General features: G+C 61.0%; 1 protein-coding gene across 2 annotated transcripts; it reads right to left on the reverse strand.

The window, feature by feature from the left end:
• Window positions 1-1921: 1921 nt before the first annotated feature.
• On the reverse strand, window positions 1922-10437 carry C2H15orf39 (chromosome 2 C15orf39 homolog). Of its 2 annotated transcripts, none has more exons than XM_069457269.1 (3): window positions 10269-10437; window positions 4676-7447; window positions 1922-2352 (listed from the first exon to the last, which is right to left on the reverse strand). In XM_069457269.1, exons 2-3 carry the CDS (start codon window positions 7395-7397, stop codon window positions 1985-1987), a joined length of 3090 nt encoding a protein of 1029 aa, XP_069313370.1. In that variant the 5' UTR covers window positions 7398-7447; window positions 10269-10437; the 3' UTR covers window positions 1922-1984. The 2 variants fall into 2 exon arrangements, with proteins under 2 accessions (XP_069313370.1, XP_069313378.1); XM_069457277.1 differs by having other exon boundaries at window positions 2291-2352; window positions 4624-7447.
• Between the last annotated feature and the right edge of the window lie 3374 nt (window positions 10438-13811).

A 13811-nucleotide genomic window follows, 5' to 3' on the forward strand; every position in this document is an offset into this window, starting at 1 on the left:
AACACGCTGGCGGGTGGCAGGGACACAGGTACATGAGGGAGGGAGGACCGAAGGAAAGACAGCCCGAGGCCCAGCGTGCTCTCCCTCTTCGGCAGTTCTCTCCTCCTCACAGGAGCAGCCTCAAGTGATTCCAACTCTGCCCTGCAGTTTTCTGCAAACCACATGGCCCACACCCTATTCCTCAGGTTGTGGGCCTGAGCAAGCTGTCGGTATGACCGTGGACTTAAAGCCAGGCTTCCCAGCCCCACCTTCCCCCAGCCCAGGATTCCTACTCAGACCCTGCTTGGCGTGTGTTCTCGCTACTTCCTATTAATACTTGTCTCCAAGGCCCTGTGCAGGCATCGCCTCTTCTGGTACCCGAGGACACCTCCCTCGAGCTTCCATAGCATCCCTCCCCCAGGGTTGTCACTGCAGGGGCCAGAGTGTGCTGTGGTTGCCTGTCCCCTCGAAGGCCAGGTAACTCTTCTCGTACAGTGTACAGGACTTCAAACCCCGGCCCAGTGCAAGGCCAGGCTGGTACAGGAGGGACAGAGTGGGCCCACCTAGATGCTGGGTAGACCTAACAAGCCCTTGAGGACTGGCCCCTGTCCAGGCGGAGCAGGAAACCAGACCCAGGCAGCCACCCCGGCTGCCCTGAGAACAAACCTCTGTGGTAACAGAGCCCAGCAAGGGCAGAGTCTCTGGAGGGGTTGCCCAGTGGCCCACCAGCTAAGGTCATTGGGATGCACAGTCACTAGCATGAGGGGGTGACAGTTCCAGGCAGACTGAGAAGGGCAAGTTTTTGGTCCTGGGAGAGGGGCAAGTGCCGGCATCTGGTGACCAGCATGTCTCACCGGGCGGTAGGCCACTGACCAACCCCTAGCAGGACCCGCGGGCCAGAGCCAGCCAGCACAGGCGTGCTCAAGACGCTTTGCACCTTCCAGGCTGAGACAGGGTAAGGCCAGGCACACAGTGACGAAGGATTAAGCCACCCCACCACAAACACAGCCAGGCCCCTGTTCCAAAAACAACCCAGACGCTTTAATGGCCTGCCTCCAGGGCCCACAGGCTCTTCACAAACCCGTAAATAAGGCCAATGCCCCTAGTGCCAGCCTCTGGCTCAGTCAGCACTCGGCAGGCGGGTGGTCCACAGCAGGGCTGCCAGGCTCTGGCTTGGGGAATGCCACGGTCCCCAGTCCTGGTCTTTGGAGACCTCCCAGGACTGAGCTGCCACTCAGCCTGCCTGCTCCAGTCCCTGAGTCCCTGCAGCTGCCAGGCTTCCAGAAACACAGGTTTCCAGGGATAGTGCATGGGGTGGCAGAGGCAGCTCAGGGAAGTCACTGATGTCCATTGGGGACAGGCTTGGGGCTTCCAGGGGTGGCGGCAGCAGGCCCAGAATAAGAATGCCATCCCCAGGCCTGTCCCCCACCAGCAGCAGGGATGGGGTGGGGGGACAGCAGGCTCCCTTGGGGAGCTCCAGGCTGGGGCAGAAGGGGGCGGGGGGTGACTGCTGAAGTGTGTAAGTCATACACACTGGACAATGTACCACACTCTAAGACAGCAAGTCCTATGATACGTGAAGACTCTACAGGAAGGTTCTGCTTGCCTCAGCTTCCTAACCCAGGCCCCGTCCCAGGGAGGAAGCAGAGACCAAACCGTAACGGGTGTGTCAGGCATCGTCCCCACAACAACCCCGTGAGGTAGGCTGCGTTGTCCTATTCTACAAATGGGGAATGAGGGCTCAACACGGGGGAGGTGTCTTGCCCAGATGTGTCTGGCTCCAAAGCCCACATGTTTTCTCTAGGAAGAAATAGGAAGTGGTCCTATCTAATAAAGAGCCTCAAGTTGAAAGCTCAGGGGCTCTCAGCCCAGTCTGGGCAGGCCCAGGGTGAAAGCTGGGGACCCCCCAAGGGAGTTGCCCTGGCCCCACATTCACTCGTGGCCCAGAACTAGACAGGCAGAAGGGAGTCCCAGACAGATGCCCAAACAGCACCGGCCACCAGAGCTACAGGTGATGGCTCTGGCCACCCAGCAGCTGTGGGCGGGGTGAGGGCCGGTCTGGTCCTGAGGCCTTGTGGCCCCAAGTGGGCAGCGCCAGGCCATTGAGCCAGGCAGTTTCCAGCAGGCTGCGGAAGCGGGCCCTCAGTGTGGGCCCGGGTGGGCTGGCACTGGCAGCAGGCGCAGGTGAGGCACCACCGGACCCTCCCCTGGCAGTTGCCTCTGCTTTCTCTGGGCCAGGGGTTGGTGGCTTCTTCCCTGGCTTCCTGACCTTGGGGGTCGGTGACTTCCAAGCCAGGGCTAGGCTCTCTGGCTCATCTCTGGCCGTGGTGGGTTCTGAGGGGGACACAGCTCCAGCCTCAGTGTCAAAGTCACCTGGAAAATGAACGAATAGTCAGGCTGCAGACTCCACATCCTCAGGTCCCACCTCGTGGCCTCTGAAGCCATCCAGAACAGTGATTCTGCTCTGCCCCAGGCCAGCATGGCACCAGCAAGGTCACAGATATCGTAACTCTTCCCCACATGCGCCCACTGGCCAGACCATCCAAGCCAAAAAGGCATTTCTCCCTAGGTGACACCAGAACCCTTATCTGATGAGGGCACTGCTCAGGAGAGGCTGTTCGGGTACAAGGATGAGAGGGAAGGAGCCCAGCAGGCCAGGAACCACTGGTGTACAAGTGAGGAAACCGAGGCACAGAAAGAGAGGGCACTGCCATCCATGAGAGCCACCACCTTTCTGCATACCACCTGCAGAGCTGAAGCCAGAGCCCACCGGGGCAGGGCCGGCCCTGAAAGCACCGCCTGGAGGAGGTGGTGGAGGGCCAGGAGGGCCCCAGAGCACTCCTCCTGAGAGGGGGAGCACAGGCACCCAGGAGAAATGAAGGCAGCAGTAACTGTCTGCAGCACCCACAGAAGGGTGGCCTCCAAGGATTGGGGGAGGGAGTGGGACAGGGGCACCAAACTCTAGCCAGTGGCAGGACACTGGGCCCCAGTCATTTCTTACCAGGCCCCGGACTCTTGCAGGCTGGAGTCAGAGCAGGAGGGGACTGTGTGGGGCTCCACTGCCTACCAGGCAGACCAGAAAAGGCAGACATGGCTTCTCTGGGCCCCGACAGCCCAGAGGTACAGGGAGAGGGCTGGGCTGAGGAGCTCTGGGGGATGCAGGACACCCACCTGCACTCCTTCTCACTCAGCAACAAAACGCCCGCACCTGCATTTCCTTTGCACCCCATTATCTGCCCCAAATTCCTAAGTGTTCAGGGATCGGGAGTGCTGGTCAGCCAGAAGCCAAGCCCCCCGCCTGCACCTCACTGTCTGGGGCCCTTCACCCTGACCTCGAGCCTTGACCAGCTAAGGCCCAGGGCAGGGCTGCCAGGACGTGTTGGGACTGTGAGCGGTTTCTACAGGGAAACAGCCCAGACAGAGGCTGGATGGTGGGAACGTGGGGACAGAAGGGGCAGAAAGACCACAGAGGGGACCTCCATGCCAGGTGTACTGATGCAGGAGAGGCAGTGACAGAGATCACCTGATCCCATCACCAGGGTCCTGGCTGAAGAAGCGTGATCGTTCGCACCTTACAACACTGCAGTTGTGTGGTCCTCCCTGACAAAACAAAACAAAGAACAAAAAACCAGCCAGGCGCGGTGGCTCACGCCTGTAATCCTAGCACTCTGGGAGGCCAAGGCGGGAGGATCGTTTGAGCTCAGGAGTTCAAGACCAGCCTGAGCAAGAGCGAGACCCCATCTCTACTAAAAAAATAGAAAGAAATTAGCTGGACAACTAAAAATATATAGAAAAAAATAAGCTGGGCATGGTGGCACATGCCTGTAGTCCCAGCTACTCGGGAGGCTGAAGCAGGAGAATTGCTTGAGCCCAGGAGTTTGAGGCTGCTGTGAGCTAGGCTGATGCTACAGCACTCTAGCCTGGGCAACAGAGTGAGACTCTGTCTCAAAAAAAAAACCAAAAAAACAAAAAACCCCAAACAAGTTAGAGAAAAATAAGCACCAGACATCATTTAGTAGAGAGAAAGCAAATCACAGAAGTGTTCTGACCTAGGGGGACGCTTGTGTGTGTGTCTGAGAAAGTACGCATTCCAAAGGCAGGGGTGTATGGAGTGGGAGGATGGGGGCCCCGCCAGGTCTCGTGAACCAGGGTGCCCTTCACTGAGAAGGGAAAGACTAGGGTGGGGGGTAAGCTTAGGGGAAGCTCAGGAGCGTGATTTAGGATGAGCTCAGCGTGGTGGAGACATCCAGGTGCAAGAATCCAGCATGCTGTGGGTTATCTGGGGCTAGAGTGCAGACGAGGAGAGGTTGGGCTGAACACAGACAGGAGGAAGTGATCTCAGACAGAAACGGGGCCTGGCCAGAGCCCCAGGAACACCAAGGGAGAAGCCTGCGCCAAAGATGGGGAAGGCACAGGCAGGGGGAACACAAAAAGGTGCAGCACCAGGGGAGGCTGAGACAGAGTTCCCACGGGTCAGAGCAGCTGGCTGTTCAGAAGCCTACGAAGGACTGTGATCAGTGATGCCTGAGGGGGACACATGGGGGGTCCTTAAAGCCCACTCTGGAAGGCCAGACCCCACTGCCCAGGAAGGAGTTCTTCGAACCACTAAGCCCCGGCTATGACCCATTCACACTGCGCACACACCTGTCACCCGCTCACACAGCTCCGGTGGCTACTGGGGCTGCCCCATGCTCACCAAGCTGGCGGCGTACACAGTCGCGCCACTGCAGGCCCAGCAGGTCAGGGTAGATGTCGGGCAGCTGGCGCAGCGCCAGCAACTTCAGCATGCGCGAGGTGCAGCCGTGCAGGGCACGCTCCCGCAGGGCCCGTTCCTCTGACAGCGTGGTGGGCCGCAGCTCCACGCGATGCTCCTGCAGCACGTGGTCCACGGAAGCAGGTGGCAGCCGTGGGAAGAGCCGCTCCTTCACCAGGTGGATGGGCACGAAGATGGCGCCGGCCCGCACCACGTGGGGGAAGGGGCACCGCTGTGTGTACACGAAGCTCTGCAGCTGGGACAGCAGCTTGCTTAGCAGCCCCTGTACACCCTGGCAGTCCTGCCACGCAGCCTGGCCCCAAGGCCCAGCTGTCTCAAGCCACTCACGCAGCTTCTCCGGTGGGGAGTGGGCCACTGAGCCTGAGATGGCATCACACAGGGACGCGTGCAGCCCCGTAAAGTGCTGCTCTGGGGAGTCTGCGGGGCCAGGTGTAGATGCTGGAGCGGGGCCTGCAACTGGAGCAGGAGCAGGAGCTGGAGCTGGAGCTGGAGCCGGCGCCGGGGATGGAGCTGAAGCAGGGGTGGGGACAGGGGAGGCCACAGCCACTGGAGGGCTGGGCAGTGCCAGGTTGAAGCAGGCCACAGGCAAAGGCTGAGCGAGAATCTGCAGTCCAATGGGTACAGATGTGGGAGTGGGGGCAGGCTGGGCAGGGGCAGGGGCAGGGGCAGGAGCTGACGTGGGTGTGGATGGGACCACGGCTGCAGGCAAGGGTGCCGGTCGGAGGATCTTGAACTTCCGGAACATGAAGGCCACAGAGCTATGGAAGTTGGTCCTTGGCGTAGCCTCTGTAGTCGCTGGCAACCCTGGGGCTTCTGGGACTATCTTTTTCAGGCCTGGCAGATCTGACACTGTGTTCCCCACACCTGGCACATCCATGGCTTCGGTGGGCTTGGCATGTACCACAGGACTAGGGACCTTGACGGGAGACGCCTCTGCAGCGGGCTTCTTCACACTCAAGTCCAGGGCCACCTCCTCCTTACGTGAGCAGTGAGCCCCTGAGGGGTCCTCCTGGGCAGGCAGGGTCCCCCTGCAGCCTTTGTCAGGGCTCTCATCGGAGGCTGGAGCTGAGTCAGGCTCAGCTGTGGCCTCGGGTGCCTGCCCATCTAGATAGTCACGATAGGGGGCCAGGCTGAAGACGTTGTCGATAACAGGCATCGGTGGAGAGCTGGGGGGCCTTGCACCCTCCTTCTGTGGAAGAGACTGGCGCTCCTGGGCACAGGGGGGAAGTGCCGGCGGGGTACAGGGAACCGGACTATCCCGGATGACAATGGGAGCCCCAGGGTGCTCACTAAGCCGGGGCTGCAGCTGCTCTTTCCTGCAGCTAGGCAGCCAGGTCTTCTCTCCGGCTTCCTGGGCTGGCTTCTCTGCAGTCCTCACAGGCTCCGAACATGGCTCGCTGGTTGGCAAAGGCTGGCACGTCCGCTGGAAGGCACCAGGCTGTGGCACAGCCTGCATGCTATTCTGGGAAGGTGGTGTCCCTCCAAGCCCCGGGGATGCTCCATAGAGAGAGAGGTCATCCCGGGCATAAGGGAAACTCAGGGTTTGGGGAGCAAAGTCCAGTGGGCACCGTGGAGCAAGAGGTGGCTCCAGCTTGAGGCCTGGTGAGGGTGCTGGGAGGGGGGCAGAGGGATAGGAATAAGTGTCCAGCCCCACTGGGGGCATGTAGGGTGTCTGGGCTGCCTGCTGCCTCAGGTAGGGGCTGCCAAGCCCACCAACCTGGTACCCAGGGCCCTTGTGGGCTCCCAGGGGCTGCAGTGGGAGCACTGAGCTGTAGCTGCCCTGCTTCTCTGGGTGGCGACAGGCTGGAGGGCAAGGCAGGGGCTGTGGAGGTGGGGGCAGGGGATAGTGGGTGGGCATGACTTCCTGGCAGGGTGGCCCCAGGGGCTGGGCTGGCTGGGTCCAAAGACTGGAGGGCCCCTTGGACATCGCTTGTTTGGGGTCCCCAGAGTAAGGACCTGTGTACTTGGAGGCCAGGAAGCCTGTGCTGTGGATGGTCTGATACTTCTCCAGGAATGCTTGGCATGGGGAGAAGCTCACTGAGGAGTCTTTGCTGGACCCTTCGGCTGGCACCCCACGCAAGAAGGTGCCATCCAGGGACTGGCCCTTGCCAGGGGCCAGAGAACAGGGTGAGTCAGCTGAGGGCAACAGAGGCCCAGTCACCAGCGTCCAATCAACGTCCAGTGGCCTCTTTGCTGCCCCTTCTGCCAGGCAAGTCGAGAGCCCGTAACACAGAGGGTTTCGGTAGACAGGTTTGGGCGCTGCCAGTGGTGGGCCTGGGTAGGAATGAGCCGGGGGACTGAAGGGCAGGAGCTCAACAGGGCTGGAGTCCTGCATCTTCTCAGGGCCTTCTGCTGGCGAGCGGTAGAGCAGGCAGTTGGTCAGCAGGCTGTCTGTCCGAAGTGGAGGTCCTGCCATGCTGGGGGGGTACAAGGTTGGGTATGGGGTCCAGGAAGCCATCCGCTCAGTCCCTGCCTTGGGAGTACCCGCCATGGGACAGGAGAAGTAGGCTTCCTTATAGCTGCAGCGGTCCTGGCTTCCAGCAGAGGGGAGCAGGCTGTGCCCAGATCCCGAGTCTGCCTCCAGGCGGGGCAGCTTGCCATACATCACAGGCCCCAGAGTCCCCAGTGGCCGCTTCTCCGCCATTGCTGTGAAGGCCTCAAGCCCTTCCGGGTCCCTGCTATTCAACTGCCGACCTGGGAGAGGGAGAAAGGCAGGGCTGTCAGAAACACAGGCCACACGCAAGGGATGTAGCCTCCTGCTACAGGCTCCTGTGGAAAGACGCCCACTGCAGCCGAGACTTGGGGTCTGGGTACTGCCTACAGATTCTCAGATTTCTTGGGACACTGCCCTGACCTGCCGGTCTCATGAAAAAATGGCAGAGCCTTACGTCAAACTCAGGTCCCTGGGCCAAGAGCCAGACGCTGCGATACCGGCTTGGCTCTGGAGGGCAGGCCCACCACAGGCGACCGGGGCGTGGCCGGTGCAAGCCACGCCCCCATGTCCCCCCTCAGCAGGAGGGCCAGGGCTGTCCGGCAGATGGCGCTGTGGTGCCGGCGGGAAGGCCCCAGAGGAGAGCCCTGTTCATGCCCAGCCATGAAGCCGCACAAGGCTACTCCAAGGCACATGGGGCAAGACAGCACCAGGGACTGGGCGTGCGTGTGCGTGTGAGAGAGAGAAAGTCCAGGGAAGGAGGCCCCAGGGCTAGCTGGCAACTATTCCCGTTGTGTTGATTGAAAAACTAAGTGCCGTGAAGGACTAAGACCCTAAGGCAAGACCAAGGATGGGGACCCAGGCCCAGAGAGGTCAAGCATGGGTTTCCTCAGCACACCAGGCACCTAATGACCCACGAGGGCCTCCATCTGAAGGCCGTCTGCTGGGGCCACACTGACCTGCCTCTACCTCCCCCGGCCAGCACCCTGCTCCCTGAAACTCTCAGTGGCTTAGAAAGGATCGATCAGCTCAACCTTGCTATGATTAGGCCACAGGCCAAGTATCACAGGTTTCTGGTCCCTTCTGGCTGGTGGCCAATGACAGCCACAGACTCAGTTAGACCAGTACATTTTGGGCACAGGAAAGGCCAGGGTAGCATGACAATGAACGCCCACTCCCACCCCAGCCTGATGCAACAAGGAAGCCAGGCGGGACTCTCAGAGAGAAAGGTGACTCATCTCCCAGACAGAATCCGACGCCTCAGGCCAGCCTGGAGAAGACAGGAGGGTCATCAGGACACAGGTGACAGTACCAATAGCAGTGCCCTATGACAGGGACCTGCATCCTGGGGGAAAGGCCCCACCTCACTCCCCAGCAATGTTTTAAGAAGTCGTTCAGTTTTGGGGGTGCTGAGCCCTGCCTGGGGAGGCTCTAGGTTAATTAAGTGCTGGCTCTGGTCTCACCTCCCCCACATGCTCCTTGGGGCCTGCTCCATACCCACCCCCAGCCCCAGGAGTCCTTCTCTCCTGAGCTCAGCCCGACGAGTGCCCTTTGCCCTGGAGACTTCTGGAGACCACGACTGGGATCCAGCCTACAGATACAAAGCCACCTGGGACCCTGAGGAGTTTCGGGGGGAGGGGCAGGAGCTCCAGGGAGCCAGCAGAGAACGCTGAGGGGTGTGACCTTATCTCCTGTCACTAGGAGATGGAGAGCCCAGTATATACTCCCTCAAGAGGCCCCTCCTCTATTCGAGACTAGCCAAAATGTAGGTGCCTCCCTCCCTGACCCACACGCTGAGGGGCCCGTGAGCACTTGGAGAGGGCGGAGCCCCAGGGAGCAGGCTCACATCACCCCCGGGGGCCGTTCTCTTGGTCCTCCCAGCCAGGACCCAAGGCAGGGTCCAGAAGAGCCCATCACGCCTGCCCCACACAGCAGGGAAAATAGCTCCGTGGCCCAGTTCCCACTTCCACCTCCTTGGGGCCTCGGGACGGACGCTGGGAGAGACCAGGAAGAAGAGCGTGGTTCCTGCCCAGGGGCGGCCAGCATCTGGCCTCTCCTGGAGGACTGGACCCCACCGGCGCCGGTGTCCTCACACCTCCCAACCCCCCAGCGGAGGCTCCGGGCTCTCCAGAGTTACAGCCCAGCCTGGGGCGGCCCACAGTCTCCACTGGAGGGGGAAGGGTCCCAGGAACGGCCTCCGTCCCCTTCCCCTATCCGCCCTGCCCACAACTCTGGTGCCTGGGGCTCACGGCCGGCCTTGCTTTGGGGCTGCCGCGCACTGGACCCTGCGGGCTTCCGGGTGTCCCCGAGCCCCTCCCGGCGGCTCTGGGGCGCACGTGCACCCCAGCAGGCTGACACACAGGCCGCCGCCACGCATGCAAACCCATGCCTGCACGTACGTGCATGGCCCACATCTGCACGCACGCCACTCCAGAACTGCGACTCCCCTCGCTCGGGCCCGGGCACATGGGTGCACGCAGGCGGCCCCGCGCACCCACCCACCCGCGGACCGACGCCCGCAGGCGGCGGGAGGTCCCGGAGCAGGGGCTGGCCTGGCTGCAGAGTCCGGGCAGCCACCGCCTCGGGGCGATCCCGCCAGCCTGGGCTAGGGCCAGGGGGTGAGTCAAGCGGTGGCGAGGAAACCACAGGGCCGTCCCGTCCCAGCAGGGTGCGTCCAGGGCCAGCGGCGCCTTAGCGCCCGCCGCCCCCAGGCCCAGCCCCCAGTCCCCCATCCACGCCCCAGCAATCCACGTGAGCCGGGCCCCGCGGGAGGCCCGAGGGCTCGGCCCGCGCTCCTATCGCCAGATCGGGCGCCCGGGCCATGCCGGAGCCCCAGCGCGCCACCAGGCCCCGGGAGCTTCGAAGCCCGAGGCCAGTCAGTGCCACGGCGCGACCCCCGCCCTGCAGCACGCCCGCCGGGGCCGGCCGCTGCCACAAGCCGCAGCACCTCGGCCAGGCCCGGCGCGCTCCATCCCCGGGCCAGCCGGCAGGGGCGCCCTGGGGCAGCACCACCCACCCCTTCCCCACGCGCCGCCCGCAAACTCGGCCCAAGTTTCCGCGCCCGCCCAGCGGGCGAGCTCCTACCTGCAGGGCGCCGGGCTTCCCGCCGCCGCTCCCCGGGGCCGCAGCCGCGACCGCATCCTCCAGCGCCGCCCAGGCCGCGGGTCCTTGTCCGGCCGGGCCCTGCGCGGGAAGTCGCGGTGAGCGCGGAGCCCGGAGCCACCCTCCTAGCTGCCGTTCGCGCCGCCGCCGGGCGCCGTCTGCGGTCCCGGGCGGGGCGGGCTGGGGGCGGGGCGGGGGCGGGGCGGCCCGCGGGGTGGGGGCAGAGCCCGGCCGCGCCTCTGGGACCTGCCCTCCCCTGGGCCCGCGGGGCGGAGGGCCTGCGTGGGCCAGCTCTCCCCGCACCGCTGTGCTGCGTACCCGCCGCGCTCCGCGAACCTGTGCAGTCGCTCGGCTAGATCAGTCATTCACTGCCACTTTCTAGCTATGTGACCTTGTGCCTGCCCCTTGACTCCTGAGCTACAGTTTCCTTATGTGTAGCACTGGAGTTCTATCTTCCTCTCAGTGAGGGTGTTGTAAGGCATAGGAGAGGTTGTGCTAAAATATCTGGCACCCAGCAGTGTCTTGACTCCCTTGTCCTGCACTGGTTGTATCAGGGGGCTGTAGAAGGGCTCATTATTTTTTCCCCTCATTTCGGTGTAGTCAGCCAGGGCAAATTCCAGACAAATGTATCTCAACCCCTGTTAGGGCCTGGCAGCTGTCTGAGGAAGGAGGGATGTCCCCATCCCCGGAGCAGGCCAGAAGTGAGAGTGCTTGGGGAGGAGAGGGGGTGTTGCTAAGTGGCCTCACTCGGTATCTCTGAACCTTTGCCGCAAGTCTCCTGCAGTAAGACAGGCCTGAGCACGTGCAGCCCGGGAGGCCGAGGGGGGTGGAGCATTCCCAGGCCTGATGGTATGTTGCAAAGAGGGGCTGGAGGGTGGAAGGGCTGCCCCTGTTTGCCCTGTTTCTATGGCCACCTGACTGTGGATGAGGGCCCCTCAGTGCTACTAGTTTAACTGAAGGAATCTAGTCTCATGAAGTTCCTGGGCTGCCGGAGGGCTGGGGACAGGTGTGTGCAGTGGGGGAGGGAAGGACAGGTGGACATGCCAAAGGTCAGAGTAAGTTCATGAGGCAAAACCACCCAGGCCACCTCCTCAGATCCCAAAGGTCAGGGATGCCTGAGTCAGAGCAGAGCAGACCTGAGGCTGCAGGTTCCGAGAGTCACTAAGCAGCTGGAGCTGAAAAGGAGGGGCTGGACACTGCAGGTAGGAAGAGGAAGTGAGGTCACCTGGGGAAAGGGGGGAGAGTGTCACTCTAATTAGAGCTGGAAGAACCTTAACGTCTGGAAATATTTGGGGAGGAGAGACCCAGAAAGGGTTGGGGCTTTCCCAGGGTCACACAGCAAGCTAGGACAAAAACCCAAATCCCCTGGTTCCCAGGCTGGGGATCTTCCTGCAGCCACACCTTAGCATCAGGAAAATGCATTCATGTGCTGACAGCTAGGGGTCATGCCAAGCCTCACAGCCTTAACCCCAGCCTGCAGCCCTGTGGGTCACAGGCTGTTCTTCCCCACTTTTGCTGCTCACCAACTCCGCTCCCTCTCCCCCTCCTCCCCTGCATAGCTCCCATCCCCCCACCCCTGCCCACGGTGTGAGAGGGGTGGGGGTGGCAGCGTGGGAGGAGGGCTGTGTTCTTAGCTCTTGGGGTCCAGGACTCTCAGCCTGTGCACTCACGTGTGCCCAGTGGTCTCTCCAATATCTCTGAGCCCAAGTGGGACCCACCCAGGCCAGGGTGAGTCTGGTGAGACCCTAGGGACCAACTAAGATTCTGTAGCCCCTGAATCTCGAGATTCAGGGACACCTGGCAAAGACAGCACACCCATTAATCAGTATCTTGTCCATTCTTTTTTGGCATGACTTAAACAGCCTGGACTACCAAAGAAAGGACACAGTTTGAGGGACTTGGGAGCTACTTTGTAACTTCCTGAGCCTCAAATTTCCTCCTTGCAAAATGGGAGCAGTGAGAGACTGGCTTTATTGACAGTGTAAGTGTTGAGCAACATCAGTGTGGGAAATTGCTTGTGAGCTGTAGAGAGCTCTGTGGAGTGTCCGTGGACTGTGAGCTCCTCAGGGCTCTGACCTTGCCTTTTTCCTCTACCGGAAGGGTCATGTCCACACAAGGGGACTGTCTTGGGAGCCCCTACATGTTTTTATTAGCGCTGTGGTCTTGAGAGAAGTGGTACATCAATTGGAAGGAAGAGTGTGCATAAAAGCAGAGAAGGGAACAGTCTGTCCTACGTGGGCCACATGGGTGGAGTTAACAAAGAAATAAGTAGTGTAGGAGAGGAGGTTTCTCCCCACCCCTAGCCCACCCCACAGGGTCTGCACAGGCTCCACATGGGGCACACACATGCATACTCCTCCTCCACCCCACCGGAGACACTGATTACTTATCCTGGCTCTCTGGGACAGGGAGGTAAGAGGTCAGCTCTCTGAACCTCAGCTCGTTATGTTATGGTTATTAATAACAATGTAGCTCTCTCTAATGAGGCCACACCTGCTATTTACAAATCTCTTTCCTTCCTCGGAGGAGCTCCTTCACCCCAGAGGAGGGAGAGGTGGAACTGGCAGCTACTCTACAAGCAGAGAAACAGAGATGTGTGGCACCTTTCCCTAAGACACACAGCAACGCTCCCCTCCATCCTTTCAGATGTAACTACAGACATTGCCTCCTCCAGGAAGGCTCCCCAGACTGCTATTGCTTCAGTCTCTGCCCTCTCTACTTCCTCATCTCTCCCTCTCCCCAACCAGAAGAGGAACATCTCAGTGGTTGGACAGGGCAAGGAGCTCCTACTTGGAGCCTGGTCCTATGCCAGCCATTTAATAGATATTGTTTCATTTACTTCTTGAAAAACAAGCAAACTGGGGTTTGACCCACTGAGCTGCGTGACCTAGGCAAGCCCCTTCACCTCTCCGTTTGCTCATCAAATGGCACGGTTACATATTACACGGCTCCAGTGACTTCACAGCTTAGTTTATAGTCAGCCCTCAACCAGTGGTAGCCCTAGAGGAGGAGGGGTGAGGCCACTTGTCCCCATAACTAAGAAATGGAGGTGTTGGGATTTCCCCCCACCCCAAAGGCTATGTGACACCCAGCCCTTCTGAGGGAAGGCTCAGACACAATTGGTGGTCAGGAACCCTCTGCCACCTAAGCAAGCCGAGCCTGAAGCTGGGCTGTGTTGGTGGCCATCAGCCTGAGCTCAGCCCGTCTTAGGGAGTCTGGGCTGGATAGGACCTGGGGGTGGGGGCAGGGTCATGGGACCCGATTGGGGTGAGGTGAGCCACTTTCCAAAAGTGTGCTGCCACACCAGAGCTCGGTGGCAGTCGCCTGCCGCTCTGCCAGGGTGAGTGGGCAGGGGGGAACCTCTTACTCCAAAGGAGCCCCATCCCCCTCCCGTGGGAAATCAGAGTTACTCAGAGGGGAATCCTGAAGACGGAGAAAGGGGTATGGGCTTTCATGGGCACCTCAGGAGGACTGCATCTGCCGGCCTAGGGTTAGGAAAAAAAGCCCATTCACAAAAATTTAGGG

Source organism: Eulemur rufifrons, chromosome 2, assembly GCF_041146395.1.
Source record: "Eulemur rufifrons isolate Redbay chromosome 2, OSU_ERuf_1, whole genome shotgun sequence".
Classification (NCBI taxonomy): Eukaryota; Metazoa; Chordata; class Mammalia; order Primates; family Lemuridae; genus Eulemur; species Eulemur rufifrons.